The 23,690-nt window shown below is 40.1% G+C and overlaps 3 protein-coding genes across 9 annotated transcripts in view; 1 reads left to right on the top strand and 2 right to left on the bottom strand.

The window, feature by feature from the left end:
* Window positions 1–706: 706 nt before the first annotated feature.
* Window positions 707–2,179, bottom strand: LOC131466989 (retinal cone rhodopsin-sensitive cGMP 3',5'-cyclic phosphodiesterase subunit gamma-like). Its single transcript, XM_058640646.1, has 3 exons — window positions 2,079–2,179; window positions 1,417–1,538; window positions 707–1,315 (listed from the first exon to the last, which is right to left on the bottom strand). The coding sequence occupies exons 2-3, from the start codon at window positions 1,524–1,526 to the stop codon at window positions 1,198–1,200; spliced, it is 228 nt and encodes a 75-aa protein (XP_058496629.1). The 5' UTR covers window positions 1,527–1,538; window positions 2,079–2,179; the 3' UTR covers window positions 707–1,197.
* A 2,329-nt stretch (window positions 2,180–4,508) lies between these two features.
* Window positions 4,509–6,577, top strand: LOC131466988 (retinal cone rhodopsin-sensitive cGMP 3',5'-cyclic phosphodiesterase subunit gamma-like). Its single transcript, XM_058640645.1, has 3 exons — window positions 4,509–4,607; window positions 5,726–5,845; window positions 5,966–6,577. Exons 2-3 carry the CDS (start codon window positions 5,736–5,738, stop codon window positions 6,081–6,083), a joined length of 228 nt encoding a protein of 75 aa, XP_058496628.1. The 5' UTR covers window positions 4,509–4,607; window positions 5,726–5,735; the 3' UTR covers window positions 6,084–6,577.
* Window positions 6,578–7,132: 555 nt separating this feature from the next.
* Window positions 7,133–23,690, bottom strand: part of rbfox2 (RNA binding fox-1 homolog 2) — a 40,091-nt gene continuing 23,533 nt past the window's right edge. For 2 of the 7 annotated variants that reach the window (XM_058641770.1, XM_058641776.1), the window contains 10 exons: window positions 22,695–22,862; window positions 22,262–22,315; window positions 21,294–21,386; window positions 16,632–16,719; window positions 16,370–16,426; window positions 15,275–15,422; window positions 14,608–14,653; window positions 11,712–11,800; window positions 10,870–10,942; window positions 7,133–10,283 (listed from right to left, as the gene is read on the bottom strand). In XM_058641770.1, the coding sequence (XP_058497753.1) occupies window positions 10,239–10,283; window positions 10,870–10,942; window positions 11,712–11,800; window positions 14,608–14,653; window positions 15,275–15,422; window positions 16,370–16,426; window positions 16,632–16,719; window positions 21,294–21,386; window positions 22,262–22,315; window positions 22,695–22,862 (861 nt within the window). In that variant the 3' untranslated portion in view covers window positions 7,133–10,238. Of the gene's footprint in view, window positions 10,284–10,869; window positions 10,943–11,711; window positions 11,801–13,919; window positions 14,172–14,607; window positions 14,654–15,274; window positions 15,423–16,369; window positions 16,427–16,631; window positions 16,720–21,293; window positions 21,387–22,261; window positions 22,316–22,694; window positions 22,863–23,690 lie in introns of those variants that run through there. The other 5 variants (XM_058641771.1, XM_058641772.1, XR_009241529.1 and 2 more) reach the window with 5 other exon arrangements.

Here is a 23,690-nt window from a genome sequence, read left to right as displayed (position 1 = left end):
CATGCAAAGTAAAAACTCATCCCTCGGATCAGTGATGTAACACAGGTGACCCAGGTGACTGGTGGATTACTGTGGTAACCAGGTTAGACAACTTACTTTTCATCAGTTACACAACTTTAAACCTAGTTAAGATCTCACATTGTGTGGTGTTTAAATCCTCAGACCTGCTGCTGCTGCTGCTGCTGCTGCTGTCTCTGCTGCATTTGTCATGGTGATGAGCAAATGAATGTTCAGGTGCAGCCGGTTTTGTCTGTGTTTTGCAGATGTGGATTGAAAATGTCCAATCGATAAATACTAATAAATGTACTTTGAATGTGTGACATCATACATACAGTGACTACAGCAGGTGCTGGGGTGTTTGCTGTTGTACACTCACTTTGTGATAAATAACATCGTAATCTTTTCAGACACGTGATCTCTTTGTGCGTCTTTGTCCATTTAAAAACTCATTAAAATGCAGGATTTCTGTAAAAGCTGAGCCCACGACGGCCTATGCTGCCACAGAATCTGTCAAATCTGACCGTTGCCATGGCAACAGCAGCATCGCTTCGTCTTCCCTGGTTTCTATTTAGCACCAGCCTCTGTCCTTGAAGACAGATTTAGGTTTTTCAGTCATTTCATATTTCTACAGCGTGCAAGTGCGGCAACAACAACACAAGCAGCCAGGCAGTATTTGTTTCTGTGTTAGAGACGACACACAAAGACATTTGTTGACTGGAAAATATGAACATTTATTTTGTTTAGTGGAGTTATTTCTCTCTACTGACAAAACAGACAGAAAAAAAAAATATATAGGATTTAGCTGATACACAAAATATTAATCTGTGTAAGTTAAATTAGCAGCTTTGGGGAGCAAAAATAGAGCAGCAGATACCAAACTCCCGTTCATGCCACCATGCTCCATTTCTTTTTTTATCCAGAGTTGCTGGTACCACTCATTATAAGAAGGAAAGAAGGAAAAGAGGAAAGCAAAAGGAAGGCAGGGGTGAGCCAGAGGGCGATGGAGAATTAGGGAAAAGATAAATAAAGTGCATTAGACAAGAAAAGGTGCTGGATTTTTCCCAGGTCAAATGTCTAAATCATAAAGTGCTGCCTCCTCTCTAAAGCACACGTGCAGTTGATGGCTGCTTAATCAAGAGCGAGAATACATGAGTGACTATCATGGCAAAAAGGGGTGAAGGCAGAAGGAAAAAAACACTAAACAATTCCATATTTCGCCAGGTCGCTGAGCTCCATGTCGCCAAAGGCTTCCCATGGGCAGACGACTGTGATGTCTGTGCCAAGACCCTCCATGCCGGGGATGTCGTCTCCGAATCTGAGGGGTGAAGACAATCAAGACGGCGGTTTAATCATGGCATGGACAGCAGGGACACTGTGTTTACACACTAACTAAAAACTATCGTAGATTCTTCTCACCCCTTCTGGCCTGGTTTGGGTGCCTTGCTCTTGAAGGTGCGAGCAGTCCTCTGCTTGAATTTGGGAGGTGCCCTCTTCTCAACGGGTGCTGCAACGGCGACGTCTGCCATTTCGAGTAGTTACTAAAAAGGAAAAACAGAGACAAGCAACATCTGTGAATTCCCTGCAGCCTTTTTTTTTTGTTTTTACAACAATGTTTAAAAACGTTCCTGTCTTTAACACAGTTTGGTCCTCATTTATATCCTGTGCTCCAAAGGATGCTCTTCCATATTCCTCTCCACCCACGAGGTCAGATCGTTCTCTTTTCTGCTCCCTGACGCCGCACGGTCTCTTTCTATTTCCATGAAACTCTGGAGGACTCATATCCTTCGAGAAAACATTCTCTCTACCTCACTACGTTGATCATTTGCAAGTTGTTTCGGATAAAAGCGTCTGCCAAATGACTAAATTACTCTCATCCACCTCAACTGACTGCTCGGTAATCTGCCCACCAAATAGTCAATTTAGTAAAAACCCTGGAAGAACTTTGTGCACAAAACTTGATTCACCACAAGTTAGATCTCATGTCAGCTCAATTTAAAACACTTCTAAAGCCATTTGTGTGACTGACAAATGGAAAAATTAAATGTGAGGCAGGAAGAGAAGAAGTGCAGTCGTCTTACCTTTTTATTTTTTTGCAGAGATCTGACTGGTGAGGTTTTCTGATGCTGACTGCTGAGCTTGTCGCTTCTCTCTGTCGGACTGTCCGTATTTAAAGTCGCCCAAGCTGCTAATCCACTCAGATGTTCAGGCTGTCGTTCTTTAATGTGACAACTATTCTTGCTCCACTTCTGTCCCGGCTTAACCATGTGTTTTCCAAGTTCAATACACGTGTGAAGCACAGGTCGTGACTGAGCATGTTTTTCAAATGAAAGCCTTGAAAAAAAATGATGTTACTTCCACGTACTGTATCATAAAAAAACACTGTTTGTTTTACTGCATATAGTACAAATAATCCCAGGTGTAATGTTTTTAATGTCACAAAGAAGACACATGAGAAGCTGTTGAATGACGTAAAGTGTTTGACACATACAGTACTGAGCAAAAAGTCTGAATTGTTGGTCTTACAGATTGACGAAATGTCAACGAGGTAAACTCATGTCATGCTCAGGTCTTGAATAAACCTGGTGTCATAAATCTTTTTCACAGCAGATATTTCTCGGCATGAACCAGTCTAACAAACACTAACATTAACATTAATCAGGATTCCACTCCAGGTTTTAAGAGAGCCGGGGTCAAGTGTATAAATGTGGATCTCGTCTCTCAACTGCATCAATGTTTCCCATATTTTCTGAATGTGTTCCAACGTCACAGTGATTGAGACATAATGACATTGTATGCTCATTATAGTTGTTGTAATAAAACAACAAATGGTGGCTGAAGACCTTTGCAGAGCACTGTATGTGGACATGTAGAGTAGAGCTTTTAGAACTGATGCCTTCATTACTAAATTAGTTCATAAATCAAGACAATAGACAATGAATGAATGAATGAATGAATGAATGAATGAATGAATGAATGAAGTTCTCTTAATTTTACTGAGGCCTATCTATACTGCTAAAAAAAGGCCAACGATACTAAAACACATACTTCAGCCAGTGTTGTAACGTAACAAAGTACAAATACTTCATTACTGTATTTAAGGGCAAAATTCAGTATCTGTACTTTATTTTTATTTCTAGCTTTTACTTTTCCTCCACTACATTTCCTAAATAAATTGGGTACTTTTACTTTTACTACTACATTTCCTCTAACTATCTTTGTTACTCGTTACTAGTTGAGAGTTGGTAATGGTCTGTATTTACATAGAGCTTTTCTAGTCTTGATGCGCTGCTTTACACTACAGTTTTCACTCATTCACACATCGTTCATGCCCATTCACACGCTGCAACATGGGGTTAAGTGTCTTGCTCAAGGACACATACAGACAGGCAGAGCCAGGAAATGAACCCACAACCTTCCAGTTGAGACGACTCGCCCTACCGCTGAGCCACCATGGCCCAATCGTTACTTTCTGAATACATGAAGAACATTTTATATTAGAAAATTACTTTTGATACTTGAGTACAGTAAATGTCATAACCTTTAAGACTTTTACTTATATATAATATTATAAAAAAGTGACTTCGACTTCTACTTTGTTGGCTTTCAGGATGGATGAAGGTGTGAATAACAAAAGCAACAAAGAACAGAAAGTGTCACCTCATTTCTAAACAAACCTGACGTCGTCTGTTGCAGGATCTGAAACATGTGATGTAAGAGCAGAAGACGCCATGGACCCTGTTGAGCTGATCAGTCACTTAGTCATTCAGCTCTTAATCCCTCACCTCCCGACCTGCACTGAGGTTCAGGAGAGGCACGACAATTAGAAATCATGTTCAACAACAGAGAGATTAACCTGGAAAAGTCCTCACTCGGAATTTTATTACAGTTTTATTACAGTTAAAACTGCACTTTACCGTATATTGCTCTTCTTCTCTAAAAACACAAGCTTTAAAATGTCCAGATCTGATTTAAAACAGCGCAAATAATATTCAAATAAAGACGTTGTTTTCAGAGAGACAAGGGAGGGAAGGACAACTTTTAAAAAGTATGTGTGTTTCAATCTCGGGGCTTAAATTTGATGAATTAAAGCAGAGTAAAAACATAAATCAGGTCAAAAGTAAAAGAATATACAAAATACACATTTTAAATAAATAAAAGGATGAAGAACAGCAGTTTAATCCAGGACGATGATGGAAAGCAAAACGTGTGTAAAATAAACCTTGTAAAATACTGTGAATATTTGCTGATCTATCTATCTATCTATCTATCTATCTATCTATCTATCTATCTATCTATCTATCTATTCATTCCACATGAAGAACTCTCAGGCTCCAAACAACAACATCAAGATGTTGTTTTCCTCAGAGATGCATCGTTATGTAAAGTCACAAACGTCTTCACATGTCACGGCACATTAGGGTCGACTTCTGACGGCCCCTCTTTAATCCCATAGAGACTAATTAAAGGACGGGGGTTATGAAATGGTATGGATGAGCGTGTTGTGGTGATTAGCAGAGAGCATATATAAGAAGAGAGTCAGACCAAGACCAGAAAGACACAAACTGATCACTGAGACTTTGGACAGAAGCGTGAGACTGCAAAACCTGGTAAGATCGCATTCTTCAATCTGTCCATTTTTTTTGACTTTTCTATAACTTAGAAATTCATAGTAGCTCTGCTATATATACACATTACATATATATATATATATATACATTCTATTTACCTAGTTTCAAATGTTTCAATATTGTTGCTCAAACTTACTCTTAAGTGTTTTAAGTAAATCTTTGTGCAAAAAAGAATAAATCAATAATACTAAGAGATAAATGAAGTGTGCTTTCATCAGTATCTGTCACTGATCCGTACACAGTATTAGCATTTTGATATTTTTATCTGTTTAGGAGACTACATTCCTAACATGAGAGCAGTTTCAATGAACATTATATCTAATAATATGCTATACACTGCAGTTTCTCCATTTGAATGAGCTTCTTTTTTTGATCACATTTTATATTATTTTCCATTTCTAACATGCAAACTAAACTGTATTATAAGTATAGAGACTTAGTGTTGTTTGATATTGCTGCTCAGTTAGTTTCCACTAATATGACTGATGACTGAAACACTAGGCTGAATTGGCTGCTATCTTCTTGACTTGCCTTGTTAATTTATTTTGTACAATGAAGAAACTTTCTTAAAAAAAAATCTATCAACACGGGAAAAACTTACTTCTGATATATCGGCAAAAAGACCCTTATTGTCAATCCCTAATTTCTATGATTTCTATCTGATAGTGTTGCTTCCCTTGGCATCCGTTTATAAGTTAAAGATTATGTAAAATCAAACAGCTAAAAGATGTAAAAAATAGTTGGGAATTAAAGCTTAATTCGCAAAAATAATCTGTTGTTCAAGGCAGAATCTTCATTTTAACTTACAATCCACTGTTGATGTGTTGACTTCAGACTCTGGAATTTGAGGAACGTAACTATATCCTGGTCTCTGAAGATGTTCCGTCTCTGTCTTGGCGTAGAGTAATCTTTTAAGCCGAGGTGTAAAAATAGACAAAGCTATTTATGTAACAGGGTCTTAAGGGGCTGTACGGCAGCTTTAGTCTCTAATTTGAGCAAATCTGGGGGAGTTAAGCATATAGTGGGAGCCTGGAGACGGAGACAAGGATCTTACACATTAACACTAAATGTTTGTTTTTGTGTTTTTTTTTCCCCAGTGCATAAAAAATGGCAGACACTCCCGTTGCTACACCTGCTGACAAGAAGGCCCCTCCCAAGTTCAAGCAGAGGACAGCTCGCACCTTCAAGAGCAAGGCACCCAAACCAGGCCAGAAGGGGTAAGACAGTAATACAGTACTACTGTACACATTTATTCTATTTTAGCTATGTAACGGACATGACCGCTACTTCTTCCACTGGTGAAATTATCAGAGTTTTTACTCCTTTTTCTTTTGCAGATTTGGAGACGACATCCCCGGCATGGAGGGTCTTGGCACCGACATCACAGTCGTCTGCCCATGGGAAGCCTTTGGCGACATGGAGCTCAGCGACCTGGCGAAATACGGAATTGTCTAGAAACCCTCTCGTGTCTCTTTTCCGCTTCCCTGTGCCGATTGGCCTTTGCCCAGAGTTTGTCCCTCTCCCACACTCCCTGCTCTCCTTCACCTCCCCCAACGACCTGATCTGATGTCCCGTCGCTTTCGCAAGCTCAGAAATGGGATCGCAAACCCAAACCAGAACATGGCAAATTTGGCAAACCTACTGTTTCTACTTCATAACAAACAAGCCAACACCACGTTATTCTGCACTTGTCCTGTGCATCTCTAGAGAGACAACAGACCTGATCTGTTGTAAGCCGGTTGGGTTGCTGTTGAACCAGTGAGAGTGCACCAATAAACCCCTGCTCCTCTCTCCTGCCTTTTCCACTCCATGATCCTCTTCTTCCTTGATGTACAGCCATGTAAGAGATATATTTTTACTTTTATGAATGTAAACTATTTTGCACTACTATTAGGAATTGGGAAGAACAGCTGAATAGGACTGTTAATAAAGACGTTTCCCCAAAGAAATGGTGTTTCTTGTAATGTAAAAATGGTGTCTTTAGGCTCATTGTATACATCTGAGGAGAATGAAGCATATACAGTTTATCATCATCCATTTATCTTCTACCACTTTTAACCTCCACACGAGGGTCGCGGGGGAGCTGTGCCAATCCCAGCCGACATAGGACGATGGGGGGGTCACATCCTGGACAGATCACCAGTCCATCACCGGGACACATATAGAGACAAACCATCCACTCTCACATTCACACCTACGGTCAATTTTGAGTGTCCAATTTACCTAATCCCCATATTGCATGTATTTGGACTGTGTGGGGAAACCGGAAAACCCGGAGAAAACCCACGCACACGCTGGAGAGAACATGCAAACTCCATGCAAAGGCCAGAGAGCTAACCACGCCCTTATGTCATCCTCATGATTAAATACGGTTTTATACAATAAACTAGTGCAGAATCTGCGGCCACAGCAAGGCAGTTATGTCGCAGAACAACAAAAAGTTGAAAAGGCAAAACCTCATCACCAATTTCACGTATGTGTGAAAAAGAAAACAAACCCGGAGGCTTTTTCACAACAAAACATTTTATATAAAACATTTTATATGGACATTCAATAACAAAAAACAAACAAAAAAAACAAAAACAGAAAATAAACAAACAAAAAGAAACAATGGCAGTCAAGGGAAATATTTGACATGATGGAGGAATAGGACCGGTCATTGAAACCTTAACAACTATGAAGAATGGCCACATAGTTCACTAAAATACAGTGGCAAGAAAACCACGACAGGAAAACGATGGTTGTGCAGCAGCCATTTTGTTTGTCAGCCTTTAAAAGAGCACTCTTCCTTCTCCTCCGCGTTGTGCTACCGAGCTTCAAACCGCGAGCTGCCCGTCGTTCTTTACAGAGTTTGGGGATAAAGAACACATCCTGGCTGCTCAGGAGTCAAATAGAAAAGACAAGATTCATGCAAAACTCTTTTTTTTTTTGTTTTTCCTCTTTGAAAACTTGACAAGATTCATTCATGCTGGTTTGTCCGTGTCTTCAGAAAGTGGCTCTGAAAGTCCACGTGTATTTTTTTTATTATTTTTTTGTTTTTTTAAAGTATCATTTTTTTTGTGACGCTTCTCGAGTTGGGAACCAGAACATGCTTGGGACTATGGGTTAGCATCTTTGGCTATATTTTTCTTCTTCCACGTCGTCCAGAGCATATTCTCTATTTATGTGGATCTATTTTTTTTTAAACGTTATTATATATTTAGGGAATATTAAAGAACCAGTGTGTAGGTTTTTGGTGAGATCCACTGTTGCTACAGCACAATATTCGTGTTTAATCACGTGGGGATGACAAATCTATGTTGTTGTTTTTTTGTTTTTTCAAGAGTGAGCCCTTTTGTAAATACTAAGGAGCGGGTCTTCTTCCATGGAGCCTGCCATGTTGCAACCACCATGTTTCTGCAGTCACCCAGACTGGATAAGACAAACACTGGGTCTAGAGAGGGCCTTGTGTTTAGTTTTTACTCAGAAGGCCACCGTAGATTTTTAGTTGCTTGCAATGTCTACACACGCCTCACAAAATCCTACAAACTGGTCCTTTAACCCACGAGTGTACAAGGATAACACTTTCAGACATGTTTCTGGATATCTTGAGTCGACAGATATCACCACTGAAATGTTAGGAAGTTTGCATTACACAAAAATCGTTTAAATAATAATAATAAAAAAAAAGAATATAACACAGCTGGTCTGAGCCAAAGTGCTACAGGCCTATTTTTCCAAATATCTCAGTCATCTGCAAAAAAAAAAAAGAAACATGGAAAAATGACAGAAAGAAAACTCCCGCCTTTCCTGCATATTTTGAAATATAATTAAAATGTGACAAGACTCTTTTATCGAAATCAGAAACGAATACGACTGAAATTAAAACCGAGAGGAGAAAACGTGCAGCCGTGTCACATGCATACCTTCTTCAGTTTGTCGCTTCTCGCTTCTTTACTGGAGAAGATATGCAGGTATTTAAAAAAAACAACTGTGGATGAATGAAAGCAAACAAAGACAGCAATAGGATCGTGGAGAAATAGGATAATAACAAAGATTCAAAGATTATATATTTATACATACGGCAGAAATATGTGCTTTCTACGAATCTTTGGAACAAAAACAAAAGCCAAAAAAATAAAAGTAGCCACATTTTGCAAATACAACTGTATAGAAATATGCACAATAGTAAGCTGTTTGCATTTAAATATTTTCTATCAACTCACCGACAGAATCTCTCACTCTTGCTCGGTAATTGCCACTGGCAGCGTCGCAAACACAATTACCTACTAAAGTATGTTTCAGGAAGACTCGTTCGATGTTGGACTTTGCTCTAGAAAAGATGGAGCGTGGAGGGAAAATAAAATCCAAATAATAGATCTCTACATGAAAGGAGACACAAACCTCAGGGTTGTGCATGGAGGACTGAGTTTGAATCTAAATCTAGAAGAAGGGGGAAAAAAAATGGAGAACGTTTTCTCAGCGTAGTGTTACACACTCTGTAGTGTTCAGTGGTGACGACACACAAGAGTGTAGTGAAAATCCTGCGCATAAAAAGAACAAAGTGATGCTAAAGTCGTGTCAAAATGTGGAATATTGGTTTAAACAGAGGCTCGCTCTCTGATTTCACTGATTAAATCTGTGTCTCCCACGACAGCAGCGTCTGCTGTCAAACAATAATAATGATTTAATAACAATAATTACAATGATGATAATAATAATAATACTAATAATAATAATAATAATAATTTGGTAACTTTTTTTTCCACTAAACTAATTGCATATCATAATAATTTTTAAGTTTAAAGGTTCACCATTTTCCACAAACTAAGAAAACTTGAGGTAAGGAACAGCTCTAATATCCCTCCTTGCTTCAGCTTTCGGACTTTTCTGCAGCGCCATGAATCATCCCTGCGCGCCATCGCGTTTAACCGTCCTGTACTAGAACACAACAACAGAGGGAAAACTGCTTTCTTTACCGTCCACTCATGCCAGGGAGCAATTCCATAATTCACTGTGTTTTATTTTATCAATTTAGTGACTCATCGTTCGGGTTCAAAATGCTGTTAGATGCTCTTTTGTTGCACCTTCCCGCTTCTTACTGCTCCAACATTTTGTGAACACCTCGTTTTCAAGCTTTTCTTCACTCACTCTCTCTCTCTCGCTCTCTCTCGCACTCTCTCCTCACACGGCGAGTGTGTGCAACACTGCGCTCCTTCCCCACTCATGCTTGACAGCTGTTTAAAAGTCACTTATCCACATACAGCCTTTGGAAGAACTTCTGGGCTCCATCTCGAGTATTGTGCTGCTGAGTGCAGAGGGAATGGGGGGGAGGGGGGGGGGGGGGGATATAATACAGCCGTGCAATAGGGAAGGTGGCCATTTTAAGTCTTTTTTTTTTCTTCTTTTTTTTATTGTAAAGGCCATCCATCAGTCTTTAATACAGCATTCCTCTATTTCTGTAGTAGCATATATAAGAAAACGTGGGACTGCTCTGGGGTGGGATCAGAAATTTCTTTGCTGTGGTTGAATCCACACTTTAAAACTGGATGCAGTCCATCTCCACGACAACAGAGAGCTCTTTTAGAGAAATTCAATGAAAGAGAGGAGCTCCTTGGAAATGTAGTGTCCTCAGTAAGGGGCAAATCTACTGTAGCCTCCCCTGTACAGCGTGGCCTGTACGTAAAAAGAAAAACAACAGTTAGTGACTTAAGTTTGGGAGTACATTTCATATTATTATCATCAATTGAGCATTTTCCACCCAGCAATTCCAAATCAGCAGACAACCAACAGCGCTTTTCCACTACATGGTCCCACCGCAACTGGACTTGTCTCGGCACGGCACAGTTATTTTGCTTATGCAGGAGAAAAAGTGCATAATCTCCGACATTTAGCATGGAAATGTCTAAAATCTCAATATTTAACAGAGGAGTCTGGTGTGTTTTGTGAGTCTGTGCTCCGGTCGTGCAGGAAGTACTGAACTAATCTTTTTAATTAACTGATTCTAATGATTCAGTTACACAGAAAACAACTGTTTACAAGTCACTAGTTTGTGTGTCAAGGGTAAAAGGAAGTCCCGGCAGTTTCATGCAGCGTGCAGTGATGACTCCGCCCAGTTGAGAAGGTATATTGTAGTGGAAAAAGCGCCGTAAGACTATTTATTTTTATTTTGAAGAAAACTGTGACTGTTCAGTCTGATTCATGTGTGGTTTTATACTACACATTACAATCCCTTGACCCTTAATAAAACAAATGAACTCACCATGGCTCCAACACCATAGGCAGCAGGGGCAAGTGCAGCATGGTAAGGATCTGCAGTGTAAACTCGTCCATAGCTGTGAGAAAACACACAGTAAACTGAGCATCAAGGACCATATTGAAAGAACAGGTTGCAAAAGATTACACCCATTATACTTGTATGTAGTCTTTTAAATTACAAAAAAAATAAAAAAATATATATAAACATTGCTTAATACATTTACTAAACCACCACCCAAAGCTCTAAATTAACAGCAATGGTTAATTATCAAAATCATCTTTTGCTTCGGTTAATACATGAGAAGCTCCTCAACTGAACAAATACTTTTAATGCTAAAATATAATTGTTATCCATGAATTTAAAAAAATAGTAAGTAAAACATTATTATTTCTTTATTAAGATATCAAATTATAGTTATTTACTTGCATTCCTGAACAGAAAAAAGAGTATTAGTGGTTGAATGTTATGCTCTAACTTCTACTCACCCTAACCCAATAACATTTTTAGTTTATGAATTTCTAAATAATATGTATGTGCTCTTGTTTTTATGACAGGTGGTCGAATAAGTTAGTTAAGCACTATATTTAAAAAAAACAACAAAAAAAACCTCATTAACATGATATCATGTGTGACCCTTTCCCCAGTTTTAACCCATGAGTAAAATCCATTTAAACTGAAAACTATTTAACTATTTAATCGTAACGATTATTGATATTCACCGATGTGAACATCTTTTATTGTGAGTTAAGTATTTGGTCATATTATCCAGGCCCACTAACTGGCTCATCTTTTATTAAGGCAACTCATTCTGCAGGTGTCTAAGATGCAGCGACCGGTCCACTCACCTGTCACTGTAAGCTGCTGCTGCAGCCGCTGCTGCGGCGGGTGCCGCTACCGCAGTCGGTTGGGCGTAACGATATGCTGCATAGCCGCCCTGTGAGGAGGCGATGAAGAGGAGAGCGGCGGAGGAAGAGGAGAGCGCCGTGTGCAACGGAGGAGAGACGGATACAATGTGGAGAGAGGTGGGAAGGAAGGAAGAGGAGTGAATTCATGTTAGAGGTTTTGCCGTCTTGCCTCTGCAAACTAACAGACTAGTAGTGAATCTAAGGGGTTACGTTGTAAGAAAAAAAATGCTGAGAAGAGAGGGAAAGATTAACAAGCAGTCAGCAAAACTGGCTAATCTGGTGCAGTACAGCATTCACAAGGATGTAGCTCAGGCTCTGTGTCTCTCTCCCTCCAGCACCAACTCGGGGGAAAAATAGTCAATAGTATTTTATGTATCTTGTTGTTTTTATAAATCATAGTAGTGTGTTATACTTTTCCCACTGTGCAGTGAGCATGGAGGCAGAGAGATGTCATACCCATTACTGTGCCCCACCCCATTCCCCTACTAAAAACACACAGTTAAAGAAAGGGGAAGGGGTGGCAGGATGATCGTGTCATTATTCATGTTTGGATGGACAGCTGATGAACAGACACAAAAAACTACAGGTGTAAGAAGACAGTCAGCCAGTCAGATTAAAAAAAAAACACACACACATACACACACACAACCGCTCACATGGCCAGTGACCAATCACTGACAGATACAGCATGCTTTCCCAAACTCAGAACGTACAGTGTATTAGGCCAAACATACCGCATAAATAAATGCAAACAAACAAACAAACAAACAAACAAAAACACACACCGCCACATTCTAGCCTAAAGAATCAGTCGTGACCATGTCCCCACATTCAGGACCACACAGTTGCTGCTATTGATATATAAAAAAGCTGGACTGGGGGAGTGGGAGAGAGAGGAGGGAGAGGAGGAGGAGGATTTGAGAGAGGAGGAAGATGACGTGATGATGATCGAGGAGGTGACACTAGTAAGTCCCAAAAAGAGCGTATTTAGGAACCATTTTGTGTCGCTCATGTCCATTATCATTTATACAACTAAATGAAATGCGTAAAAAAGTCACAACTGCATTGTAAAGACGTAACGTCTTGAACGTCCAGAATGTCTGAATCGTGATGCATCGAAGAATCAATGTTTTTTCCCACCCCTACGGGCTATGGTAAATTAATCTTTTATTTACAAATTACAGTAAAACAAAAGCTGTTACTGTAAACTCAAAGTATTAATACCATTTATCATTGTGTTTTTCAGTAATTTCCTGTATAAACACAATATAAATACAGCTTACTTTTGTGCATTATAGTAACTTTATAATCCCTGTGCTACATGTGTTATTATTTAAAGGGCAATTTATTAAACATTCTACTGAGAATTGGATCGCAATAGTTCACCCATCTTCAAAAAGGTGTGTGTCCCCACATTAAGTGGTAAACACTGATACTAAGAGAGGGAGGAGACGTCACAGGACAACGCGAGAGAAGGCAAAGAAAGATGTGATGGCAGAAGATAAAAGGCGAGAGGAGAAGTGGAAGAAGAGTGACGGATGGAGTCGGGGGTCTAAAGAAGGAGAAGAACAGGTGGGAGAGAGTAGGGAGGACTGGGGGAGGAGCCAGCCTTGTAAGTATGTCTGCATGCTTACACTGATTCAGTTAGCATGCCACAAGTGAAACAGATAGGAAGATTCCTGGAAGGGGTCTGAATGAACTGCTGAAGATTTAATGTTCTCATCTTTCATCCCTCTGATGAATGGATAGTACCAGGCTTTGATCCATGTCGCTGCATGCTAATAATGTCTTGTTGTAACTAGTGTGCATGATATGTAATGTTTAGCTCAAAAGGCGTACTACAAATGTGCAATTTGAACCATAATAATTCTATTGTTTTATTAAGTAAAAGGTAATAACCTTGAATAAAAAGTGTGAGCAAAAGAGGTTTTTAAATCATAAAATAAAATCCCATTTTGCTGGGACATGTAGGACAAACATTTTCACACTACAAGAAAAGAAAAATAAGTTGGTATAAAATGTGCATTGTTAGCTGAAGCAGTGCATACGTCTGTTTAAGAAAGGGACCCACTTTTCAAGTACTGACCTTCTCTGTATCTTATTCCCCCCTAAAGAATATCAATTTATTTCTCCTTTTGTTATGATCGCTTTATGTTTTTTCTTTCTTTTTTTTTTATGAGTTCAGATTTCAACTCAATTCTTTTCTCCCCCTTCCGCAACTCCACCCATGTCAGAATCCAGTGAGTTAGTAGAAGACAGAGAAGGCATTTCAATCTCAGATGGTCAATAATGTCTAGCAGCACGCAGTCATTGGAGACGAGGAGGATGCACACTGGCTCTCACACAGAGTGTGTCAACCCTACCTGGGGCAATCTGCCACTAATGTCCTGAAACACTAGTCTACAGAGAGAACAAAAACAGCTATTGTCAACCTGGTCACACACAAGCACACACACACACATCACACACACACACCATTACACGCTCAAACACATGCTCAAAAATCACAATGTTTCAAACTAATTCACAAATGCACAGAGACAAACCCGAGAGGAGTCTACTCAAGAATGAACGCATTATTATTTAAGTGCGTGTTTGTGTCTTCGATGGATGGAGCATATGGAGAAACTGAAACCGAACATAACTTGTAAATTTACAACTGGATACACAGAACATATAAATCTCTCCTAAATGAATGAAAAAAATACAAAACGCCCAAAAGTACACGTCTCTATGGGTTTGGTCCATGCCACTTCACACTTGAAAACCCACAGGCAGAGGGGAGAAAACACAGGTGACGACTCAGTGAGGCAGCAGAGGAGCGCGGTATACTTACATAGAGATCAGCTGCACTGTAAAAGCCATCCTGATAGGCCATCACGCTGAGAGGGACAAGAGGACAGAGAGGAAAGGAGAGCAGCAGGGGAGGGGGGGAGAGAAAGAGAGAGAATACAGAGGAGCGGTGGTGGAATGTAGAAACAAACAAAGGGGGGGAAAAGATGGTGTGATGCGCCACCGTGTGGGCATTTCGGAAAACAACAGACAAGGGTGATGATTGAGGGTGGGTGAGTGAGTGAGAGAGAGAGAGAGAGAGAGAGAGAGAGACAGAGCCACACAGATTGTGAAAGAGAGAAGAGAAAGAAAGTGTGAGACTATTACACACCGTGCAACATGCAAGACAAAATACCACCTCTTTGTATTTGAATGGACAGCTTTCATTGTGATACTACTGTTCCTTCAGCTGCTCATGGATCAATATCTATTAAAAATTGAGCATCAATTTGATGTGAATGCACTTACGGTACAAGGAAATGGTATTTCAGCTCAGCGAGCAATCAATGTCATTATCTCAATAATATATATATTCAAACACACACCATGCTCAATTATGAGGTACTCTTTTCTTTTTCTTTTTTTTTGTACTATGTGAACACATGCATGGGTTAAATAATTGTACTTTCAGTAGCACTATACTGTTGGCGTTTGTGTGTTTGTGTGTTTACCCAGGATATGTAGGGATGGCAGGTTGTGGCACAGCTGCTCTGACTGCACTGTAGACAGGCCGGGCGCGACCCCGGAGATGAGCACCTCGAAAGGTCGCAGCAGTGGAAGCAGCTGCTGCAGCTGCTGCTGGGTACGGGAACCCAGGTACTGAATGAGGGAGAGAGAGATAATGAAGACAGAAAGAGAAGCTTCTATTGTTACTTCTGATATTTGATTTCCTGTATGTTGTTCATATCATCTCTGTTCATAGATCAAAGTGAATGTTGTCTTCCAATTTGATAAGTGAAGCCCGGGGAGGAGGACGGTAATCACGGGCAACTCCACTGATTGCAGATATAACTCCGTTTCACTGGAAGTCATTGAGAAAATGAGCCTAATTCCTACTTGATTGATAATGTCAGCAAACTAGTTTTCAGGTCTTTGTAAGTAATGTTCCTTTTTTTATATATATATAAGAAAAATAATAAAGCATGGCACACATGTGTGAACACCAGTGTGATTGACAGCTGGTATCATCCATTTGGTGCCTGGTTGCAGGTGAAGTTTGTGAATTCCCTGATGCGATGTGTGCGTCACAAATGAACAAATGAACTTTTCTTAAAAATACAAGCTCTAAAATGTCCGGATCTGATTCAGTTAAAAACGGCGCAAATAATATTCAAAGCAAGAAATAATTTACTTCCAAATAAATTAAAGACATTGTTTTCCGAGAGACAAGGGGAATATCATTTAAAAATGCAGTGTGTGCCAGGACAACTTTAAAAAGTATGTGTGTTTCAGCAGCAGTTTAACAGATAAAACAAAACAGAGAAAAAACATATAAATCAGTTTAAAAGAATATACAAAAAACACATTTCAAATAAATATAAGGATGAAGAGCAGCAGTTTAATCAAGGACGGTGATGGAAATGGTCGTGTTTAAAGCCAGTGAATGTGTTGTCATTGTAAATGTTGCACGTGTTTGAAATAAAATCAATCTATGAATCTATTATGATGCCAGTCAAACTAAAAAGGGAGTGCATATTGAAATCAGAAAACTACATCAATGTTTCCATATACAATCTAAGGTATAGAGCGAGTGAGCTTGGTCTTACCTGTATAGAGCTCAGGGCTGTACATCGCTCCAACCATAGGACTCAACTTCCATCCAGCTGTTGTCAAGAGACAAAAGTATCACATGTTTGAGGCACAACCTCACAAAGACATTATAAAAACGTCTGCTTTTGCAAACAGAAACAAATATCTACTGTTCTTTGATGTGAATGATAATAAACATATACTGCATATAGTAATACAGAATATATCTAATATTTATCTTAATTCACAGTGGTTTGAAAGAGAGTGAAAATGCTCTACCGTATGGAAGAGCAGCGAGTCCCTCTCCGTTAGAGAACGGAGTGGTCATCTTCTTGTTCGTCATCACTCGGGCTGTAGCGTTATTTACCTGGACATCAGAAAACACGGTCAGAAACTAATTTTTACCGTCCTCGTTGCACACGAGTATTAAAATGATGCACAGTTCAATAACAATTAAGTTTTTGTTTGTGTTTATGCAAACATCAATCTTATACTGGACGTGTGCGGTGTCACCATACTGTATACAACTTGTTTTAGTTATGGCAGAGGTTAATATTTGTTGATGAGCAGTGATGCTATTTGATGCATGCGCTTCTTTTGAAGGATAAAGACAGAAAAAACAAGGATTCCCAGTGAGTAGTCAGGCAGTTTTGCAGACAAACAATGCAACCATTGGCACACAGAACAAAGAAAAACAACAACAAAATATTTCAGAACAAAGGCATTCAAAAAGAAATCCAAGACCATTGTATTGCTACCTTTTTAAAAAAAGGAGGGAAAAAGAAGGTGAATTAAGCAGCAGATTCATCAGTTGGAACACAATGCAAAAAACATCAATTGAAGAGTTTGTACAAAAATTACACACAGCCAACCAAGAGCGCATCACATCACCAGAAGTGAGCAAAACTAGCCAATCAGCAAGCATCAGATGCAGCAAAAGACTGATCAAAAAAGGCTGGCAGCCTTACCAATCAAATACATATCATACAGAGAGAGGAGAGAGGGTGCAGGGGGGGGAAGCGAGAATGACAGAGGAAAGACAGAAATATGGAAGGATGCAAGAGGAGCCAGTCCACATGAAAAGACACAGAAAAACACATACATGATGTGGAGAAGAGAGAGACAGAGAGACTGAATAATCCATCCAATTGTGCAATTCTTCTAATGAACAAACAGAAACAACAAGATGCAAAACACACATTCAAAGTACATCCAACCATTTTGCCTACATTGGATCTAACTGTGCGTGAGTGACAATGAAGAAAAGAGCGAACACAGAGAGAGAGAGAGAGAGAGAGAAGAGTCTTGATAAAAGACAACGAGGATGGGGGATGCAAATATCATTCCTCAAAAAACTCAAATCAAACCATGGTTGTGAAACACTGCCAGGCATTCGAGATCAGTGTCGCACACCAGAAGAAACCATGAAGCACACAACCACCGACATCCAGAACCAAACTGATCAAAGAGTAAAACAACGGCCTCTCTTTAAAGAGACGATGAAGAATGAAGAGATTATGGGACTTCAACTGTGGCTACGCTTGCTGTGCTCGGGTCAACGGATCATTACGTGATTGCAGTAAATTGGTGCATCCTTCAGTCACGTTTGTTTGGGGACATGTTTGCAGATGGACGGATGTTGGACTTGAGGCAACCTTTGTTTGACTCTGAGGTAAGATTAAGTTTTGCAGCAGGTGTTTAATCTACATCGAGGATCTTTTACCTCTTTGCTTCTTGAGAGAAATCCCTTTGGGGCTGTGGGATACAATCAAAACGTGACTTATATTGCACCTACATGTGCTTTCCATTCATATTATGTTATTTGAAATGATTTGATAATGTTGGCAATGATAATTAAGGGGACACGTTTGTCATTTCCTGTTACATAGTTGGCAATACTCATTTAGTCATTTCAGTCCAAAGGTCTCCCATTCAAAGTGTATTTAATGCCAAATAATACATAAATAAACCACAATTTACAGCACTATGATTACCACCATAACATATAAATAGGTAACATCAGGTGTTACAGTCATTTGCAACAATTACAATTACAGTTATAGGTAGTTTAATGGATATAAGAAGAACACTGACACTAAAAGGGTCTTTCACATGTGTGCACGTGTGTGGGCTGCACGCTGGACGCCAGCTGACACGTCCGTGTTCTGCTGCCACTGCAGGAAAACTGCACACGTGAAGACAATGTCATTCTTTTGCATGTTTGTGTGAAATGAGCAATGAGTTACGCAAAGAGACAGAGTTAATGAGAGGGGAAACACCCACTATTGAGGAGTTTGTTTATTTGTTTGTTTTTCCACAGAGCTTTTATGGCATCTCGGAGTAAAAATGCCGGTATGCATCTGCTTAGACAATGTTAGGATTATGAGGAGGTTCTTATGAAATTTCCTCTCCAGTGAAAAGTCTCTGGCCCTAACACCTTTGAGAACCCCTGCTCTGTGTGGCACATACACTCTCGATAAACACATAAAAACTCTTTGTTTTCCTCCACAACTACCTGCGGTCTACAGAGAGTGGTGCAGGAAGTAATAATCAAGTGCTACAGCACACCACCATTAAACAGACAACTATTAGCCTCTGTTCAGGAAAGCTAACATAGCAATCATGCTTCAGCATGCTGTCCCACTAAGGTGCAAAAAAATGCATCTATTGGCTGACACATGACACAGAGAGATGACATAGTACTATTATATGGCGTCATACAGATGACGAGAAAGAGTAAACCATGCAGGATACAGCTCTGGAATTAAATGCTGAATGCAGTTAGAGAGGTGATTGAAATGAATGCATAAGAAGTGGTAGTCATAGTTGTTGCAATTGCAGATAGATGCAGTACATTCACTTATAAAAGTGGCCTTTATAATGCCATGCGGTCAATGGCTAATGTCCTAATCGTTTCATTCACCACCTCCCCAATCAATCAGAGGATTAGCCAATCAGGTTCTGTCAATCAATCAATCAACCAATCAAGGCCCCCTTCACTAAAGGAGTCTTTCATTTGGGTGTTGGGTGCATTTTATTTCATTTGGACGGATGGGGTGGGGGGAGGAGTCATTCAAAGATGATGCCATGTGTACACAACTTACCGTTGCCAGGGAAACGGCGTGAGGACACGCGAGCAGTTACCGTGGAGACTGACAACAACAACAACATACAAAAATCATCAGGGAAATAGAGAAAATATATGTAAGAAAGAAATGATGAACCAAAAAGAAATAGAAAAACAAACAAAACAGAAAAAAATAACAAAAAAAAACGAGGTAATGAAAAGCAACCTCCACCCTGTGGTAGAGAGGAAGTGATGTAACAGGTCACGTGTCAACAGTCAACTAACAAGTATCAGCCATTTCACAACAATCTAATCTCGTCAGTTTAAAACCTACCACACACAGATCATTGGCTACTACCTTAGAAAGAGGGGAAACAAATTGAAAAGGTCGACATCTTACATTTAAGCTACCCTTTATTATTAGTTTTATTATTATTATTATTATTGTTGCCCAGATTATATTCATAGAAGATAATCACTCAAAAATTTGACTTGGCCTCCAGTGTTTATGTTACCTGACTACATCACATGATAGGGAAGTGGACAGAGATATGGAGGGAGAGGTGGACAGCAGAAATGTAGTCGCACATGGGGACACAGACAAGGGACGGACAGACGGACGGACAGACAGACTGGCCTGGTGAAAAAGAGCAGAGAGAGATGGAGGAGAACCAATACGTACAAAAACAAAAGGACAGAAGAGGGAACGACAAGTGTCTACGATATTCCCTCAATTTGTTCATTCTCTCTTTACCCTCCGTGTTTCTGCACACCCACACACACGAGACGGAGAAAAGTGCAAGACGTTCAAGACCATGCACGAGAGCTTTAGTAGCAAGTAAACGAACAAACAGTGTGATTTAGAAATCAAGAGCTTGAGCAAATGGAAAATGCATGGTGTATTTGATCTCAGAGGCCATTTGCAAGTGAAACCTGAGCTCATGCTGACAAGTTTAAAAAAAATAAGGTGATTAAAAAAAAATGCCACAACAAAATACACTTCCATGAGAGCTGGCGTTCTTTTTCAGCAGTGGCCGATGCAAGTGTGTGTGCAAACAATTTTTTTTTTCCACCATTCATCTTGCACGTCTGAAAACCTCTTTTTGAAGCATCAGAAATGACACCACATTTCATCACGGCAGACTCATTCGCAAAAAAACTGTCCCCTGAAAAGGCTTCCATCATGCATCAGTCTCTTAACACATCAAACATTAAAAAAAATAAATAAATACTGCAACCCAGAGGCACCCGTTTAACATTAGGCGAGAGGAGAAAAACGCTAAGAAGACATCTGACCACTAAGATCCATTCATGCATCAGACGGTATCATTGTACAGCAAGCACAGTTTTCGAGGAAAATAACTGAGAGGCCATTAACTGCCCTTCCAGTCATAAAGGCAACCATTAACTGAAAATAGCCACTCATCGTGATCATGGAAGGAGTGATGATGATGATGGAAAAGGTGCAAGGAAACAAAAACAAGTCAAGTCCTACATGCTGTGACAGAAGCATATTATCGTCTGCAACTGTGTCATAGTGACATCTTGCCGGCCATGCCTGTTGTGTAGCCACTCCACCCAGCATGCTTTGCAAACCACACAGCTTCGAGGTCAAGGTGCAATGGACAGCCCACGACATTAACAACAAGAACAAACGCCGGCATCAACATTAACGGGAAGTGCCGTCAAGAGAGGCGTCTGTGTGCACGGCACCACTGCACCATGCTACAGTAAAGACAGAGGGGTTAGATTTGAACACATACAGCCAACCTGGAAACCTTCTCCGGGGCAGAAACACAAACTCATTCTCATTGTCGGACATGGAAGGGAAAACGGGGGAGAGAATGGTCACTGTTGCTAAGATGGCGAGTTACCTCGATTTTACGTCCTTCCACCAGCGTGCCGTGCAGCTTCTCTCTGGCCCTCTCTGCATCTGCACTCGACTCAAACGTTACAAAACCAAAACCCTGCCGGCAGAGAAGAGACGAGAATGGAAAAAGACAAGGAGGAGGAGGAGAGTGAGCAAATGATGGAAGTCGCTGTTAAGGTTTGCCTTTGACTTCACTTGTGTTGATATATTGTAAGGAATCAGAGGGCTGAACTATGAAGATCAGTGGCTTAGCGAGGTAAATTGAGACTTAAAGAGTTTTGTGTGACATAAAGGTGGCTCTCTTTTAACCGAGCTAGATCACCACGGCAACCTGGCTTTAAAATGGACATTAAAGAGCCGCACTTAAATTAGTCAGCCTCTTTGGATGTGGTTTGACCGTTCTAGTGAGATTGGGGTGACAGAAACACTGTCCAAGATACAAAAATATGCATTAATCAACAACCTGAGCTGACCCACTTCTCCCTCCCTGTGCACAGACTGTAAAAGTGCACCAACACAGGCCGTTGTCATCTCTTTTTCCATACATCTCTGAAACACACAATCTAATTAAGATAATGAACTGTCTCCCTCCCTCTCTATTAACTCAAGCTGATGCTTTTTAATGTAAATTGATCTACAAAGAAATCAAGAAAACCAAGAAGCAGAGTGTGGCACATCCTCTCCCTTTTTGTCTCTGATATTGTTGATTATTCATTCATTCACACATCTGCCAAAAAAACTACTTTAAACGCCAGTTTGTGCAGAAATAGAGCCAAATGCTCCAGTTCACATGAACGTGCACAGAGCCAGAAGGAGGCCACCTGGATTGACAAAGCATCCAACCACGGTCACGATACTTGTTATCTCTGACTGAGGCTTTAGGTTTCGTTGAGCCACCTCACTCAAATAAAGCCTGGCTGTGTTGAACAAGCTTTCTTAGTACAGCCCTCAGGTGTTATTCCAGCGTCTTACCTTGGATCCTCTCTCATTGAAAATGATCTCAACGTCAAGGATCTTGCCAAATTGCTGGAACAAAAGAGGAAACAGGGAAATGAAAAGACTGAATGAGCATGCGAGTCCTGTGTTGCACTCTTGCCACGGCGTGTCAGCACTGTTCAACCATGATGAGCTGGCACTGAGACAGCTCTGGGAGTCCTTTCTCTCCCACATTTTACGTGCCTCTGCTTTTTTTTTCGTGTGCATCACATTTCACAGTCCTTTCCCCAATACAAAAGAACTGAGCACAGGACCATGTTGTTTTTTTTTTACACTTGACTTCAAATATCATGTTGACAAGCTGATACTGAAAGAATCGGTTGTGGATATCCTGTTTCAACATGACAACATCAATTCCTTTACATGCAAAAACATTGTGAAAGAATCATATCAACTGTAGTGTACCAACCCCAAACATCTGCCGTAGGTCAGGGTCTCGGAAGCGGAAGGGGATGTTGGACACGTGGAGTCGCTTGGGGGTCATCTTGGAGTCTGAGTCGTCCCCCGCGCCTCCACTGACTCCTCCACCTGAGCCAACCCCAGACTGTCCGTCAATCTGAGAGGAGCCATCTGACTGCTGGGGCAAAAGGACATGTGGGAGACACAGAGGAGATAAAGAGAGGGAAACACAAAGGTCATGTGTCAATGAAGCTGTGAGATGAGACGATAAAACCATCTTTACATTGTTGTAGCTGTAGATTTCAGTGTCTGCTGTTAGTTTTCTTTAACTGGTTAATGTTTTTGTTTGTTTATAGGTATTTCGAAACAGAAAATCAGGCAACTTTATTTCATATTTGCTGTAGATTTCATTTAGTTTGCAACACGTTTATTTTTTTCTTTAAATCTATATGTTTAGTGTGAAAGTACAGGGGCATACAAAGCTATTTAAAGAGACTAACTCTTCATTTTGGGAAATAAATGATGTGCTTTCCCACAGAAAGATATTGGACAGGAAAGCTGCCATGCTTTTTTTTTCTCTCGGTCCATTCACTTATGTAACAAGATTTTGCTGATACAAGAACTTCTTAGAGTCAAACTTAAAGTGGACTGAGCGACTGCCAAACAGTGCCAGGCACAATTCAAGTGACGGCTGATTTAGATCCAAGTTACACGTACAAAAATGTAATATGCCAAAAAGACATGTAGATAAAAGACATTTTCCCCTTACACACAAAACACTTTTAACTTATCGGTTTATAACCTATTTAAAGGTCCAGTGTGTGACATATTGAAGTGTGTCATCACTAATAAAATGAATTGGTTTTCCTTAGTATAATACCGTTTACATGTACGTAAGCGTAAGCAGTGCTTTACAGAGGCTGCCATGTTTCTACTGCAGCATGACCAGACAAACCGGCCAGGGCGCATCTTTCATGCAAAGACTTTTTAAACAAACGGACAAGAA

The sequence above is a fragment of the Solea solea genome, chromosome 10 (assembly GCF_958295425.1).
Source record: "Solea solea chromosome 10, fSolSol10.1, whole genome shotgun sequence".
Lineage (NCBI taxonomy): Eukaryota > Metazoa > Chordata > Actinopteri > Pleuronectiformes > Soleidae > Solea > Solea solea.
The sequence above is the reverse complement of the archived record's forward strand: the minus strand, read 5'-3'. Positions and strand labels throughout refer to the sequence as shown.

What these genes read in the sequence shown, in the direction of transcription:
- LOC131466989 (XM_058640646.1), bottom strand. Translation starts at nt 1,526, where the DNA reads ATGGCAGACGTCGCCGTTGCAGCACCCGTTGAGAAGAGGGCACCTCCC. An exon ending in CCCAAACCAGGCCAGAAGGG is followed by an intron (nt 1,316 to 1,416) that starts GTGAGAAGAATC and finishes TTCACCCCTCAG; the next exon opens with ATTCGGAGACGACATCCCCG.
- LOC131466988 (XM_058640645.1), top strand. Translation starts at nt 5,736, where the DNA reads ATGGCAGACACTCCCGTTGCTACACCTGCTGACAAGAAGGCCCCTCCC. An exon ending in CCCAAACCAGGCCAGAAGGG is followed by an intron (nt 5,846 to 5,965) that starts GTAAGACAGTAA and finishes TTTCTTTTGCAG; the next exon opens with ATTTGGAGACGACATCCCCG.